The sequence below is a fragment of the Otolemur garnettii genome, unplaced genomic scaffold (assembly GCF_000181295.1).
Source record: "Otolemur garnettii isolate 467f Iridium unplaced genomic scaffold, OtoGar3 scaffold00138, whole genome shotgun sequence".
Lineage (NCBI taxonomy): Eukaryota > Metazoa > Chordata > Mammalia > Primates > Galagidae > Otolemur > Otolemur garnettii.
Window position 1 is genome coordinate 1361621 of NW_003852533.1, and position 2101 is coordinate 1363721.

General features: G+C 38.5%; 1 protein-coding gene across 1 annotated transcript in view; it reads left to right on the plus strand.

Annotated features, from left to right (window-relative positions):
- Window positions 1-2101, plus strand: part of MON2 (MON2 homolog, regulator of endosome-to-Golgi trafficking) — a 111401-nt gene that overhangs the window by 44278 nt on the left and 65022 nt on the right. Inside the window, 3 exon segments of the mRNA XM_023518411.1 lie at window positions 709-833; window positions 1224-1489; window positions 1636-1642. Coding sequence (XP_023374179.1) covers window positions 709-833; window positions 1224-1489; window positions 1636-1642 — 398 coding nt within the window.

The window sequence follows — 2101 nt, forward strand, 5'->3', positions numbered from 1 at the left end:
GCAAAAGAAAGTGTGGGAAAATTGGGGGGTTTACTGAAAGGTAGACATCCATCATGTCAGCAGTTGATGTAGTGTTTGCTCCTGGGCAATTAGCAGGAGTTAGCAGGAAGGTGCCCTGGGCTTTCTAAAGAGTAAGGCTCACAGGTTAACCGTGGTACCAGGTTGCTGTCATTTTCAGGGATATATTTAGCGAGATGCTGTGGTTTTTACTATTCACTTTTTATATATAACCACTTTTCACTTCTGTATTTCTCTACCTTCCATTAAGAATTTTATTTCAAATCTAAAACTGGGTACAGTGGTTTAAGCCTATACTCTCAGTACTTCGTAACGTTGAGGCAGGAGTTTGAGGCCGCAGTGAGCTGTGATTGTGCCACTGTATTCCAGCTTGAATAATAGAGAGAGACCATGTCTCAAAAACAAAACAAACAAAAAGTCCATGTGTGGTAGCTGATATCTCTAATCCTAGTACGTTGGAAGGCCAAGGCAGGAGGATCACTTGAGCCTAGGAGTTTGAGGCCGCAGTGAGCTGTGATTGTGCCACTGTATTCCAGCTTGAATAATAGAGAGAGACCCTGCCCCTAAACAAACAAAAAAAAAGTATTGTATTTCTATTCTAAAAGGCTTTATTGTTTTATCCATGGCACTAAGTTAAGAATAAGAATGTGATTTATAATTCTTCTTTTTGATTGAAAAAATACTTTTTAGGTAACTGAATGTGAGATATTTCTGTCACTTCTGGTGAAATTTCTGGATGCAGATAAACCACAGTGGCTTCGAGCTGTGGCAGTGGAATCAATACACAGACTGTGTGTGCAGCCTCAGCTGCTAAGGTAGGACTTCAAGGTTACTTTGTTCAGTGGATAGGTTAATACTTACTAACCAATGGTAAGTCAGTAAGTTAGTAGGAAGGATTTAAATCTTTGTGATTTCTAAGCAAAATAGAGTACTGCATATTTATGGAGGGGCCGGATTAGGATGGGAAAGAACTGGGAGGTTGGTGACCAACATCAGTCTGGAATTACTGAGTTAATACAGCCCCGGTGATGTTTGTAGGACCTTGACCTCAATTACTAAACCTTTTTCCTGCATTAGTAACATCAGGTGTAATGAAGAGTTTTTGAGTAGAACATGGTAGTTATTATAGCAATCTCAGCTCCCATAAACAGTGTTGAAAATCTTTAGTCCAGTGTTTTCCCAGAAACATTTTAAATTATTTTCAGGTCGTTTTGTCAGTCCTACGATATGAAGCAGCATTCCACCAAAGTGTTCCGGGATATTGTGAACGCGCTGGGATCCTTCATCCAGTCTTTGTTTCTTGTCCCTCCTAGTGGGAATCCTGCTACAACCAACCAAGCTGGTAAAGGCATATTCGTATTTGGTTTTTTACATTCTGCCAGAATTTATAAGTCCACTATTCTCAGAGGACAGTTTGTAGAAATGCTATGACTAGAGAAATCTGGATTACCTAAATACATTGATACTAAAGGTTTACACTTAAGAATAATTTGATCAGGCGAGGCCTGTGGCTCAAAGGAGTAGGGCGCCAGCCCCATATGCTGAAGGTGGTCGGTTCAAACCCAGCAGCCCTGGCCAAAACCGGCAAAAAAAAAGAGTAATTTGAACTCACTGAAGCAACTTGGTTTCTTTCTTTCTAGAGTAGATTTTCTTCTCTGATATACTTTGGGTTCTGTTAATCACATAAGAATAAAAGTTTAGATGCTAATATTCATTTTAGAAGAAACTTCATTTGATGCTTCTCTAAAGAATTGAGGTGGTTACCACCTTGGGAGGTGTGTTTGTCTCTCTTTAACAAAAAGGGTTGACAGGTTTACGTTTGGGAATCATCATCAATCTTTATTGTCACCTCTGATAAAAAGTGATCTAACAAGAGGTATGCTAATAAATTTGTCAGTATTTTTACTTAACTCTAGTGGCTTTTATATAAAAAAGGAAATGGTATTTTGGGGAAACAGGGAGACTCTAATAGACAGAATTGATAAACTTTATTTGTGCAATAACCCTTCTGATAGTCCAGAACATTTTTTTAAAGATTGGCAAGTTGTTTAAATGTTACTGATTTGTAACCGAGTAGTAAATT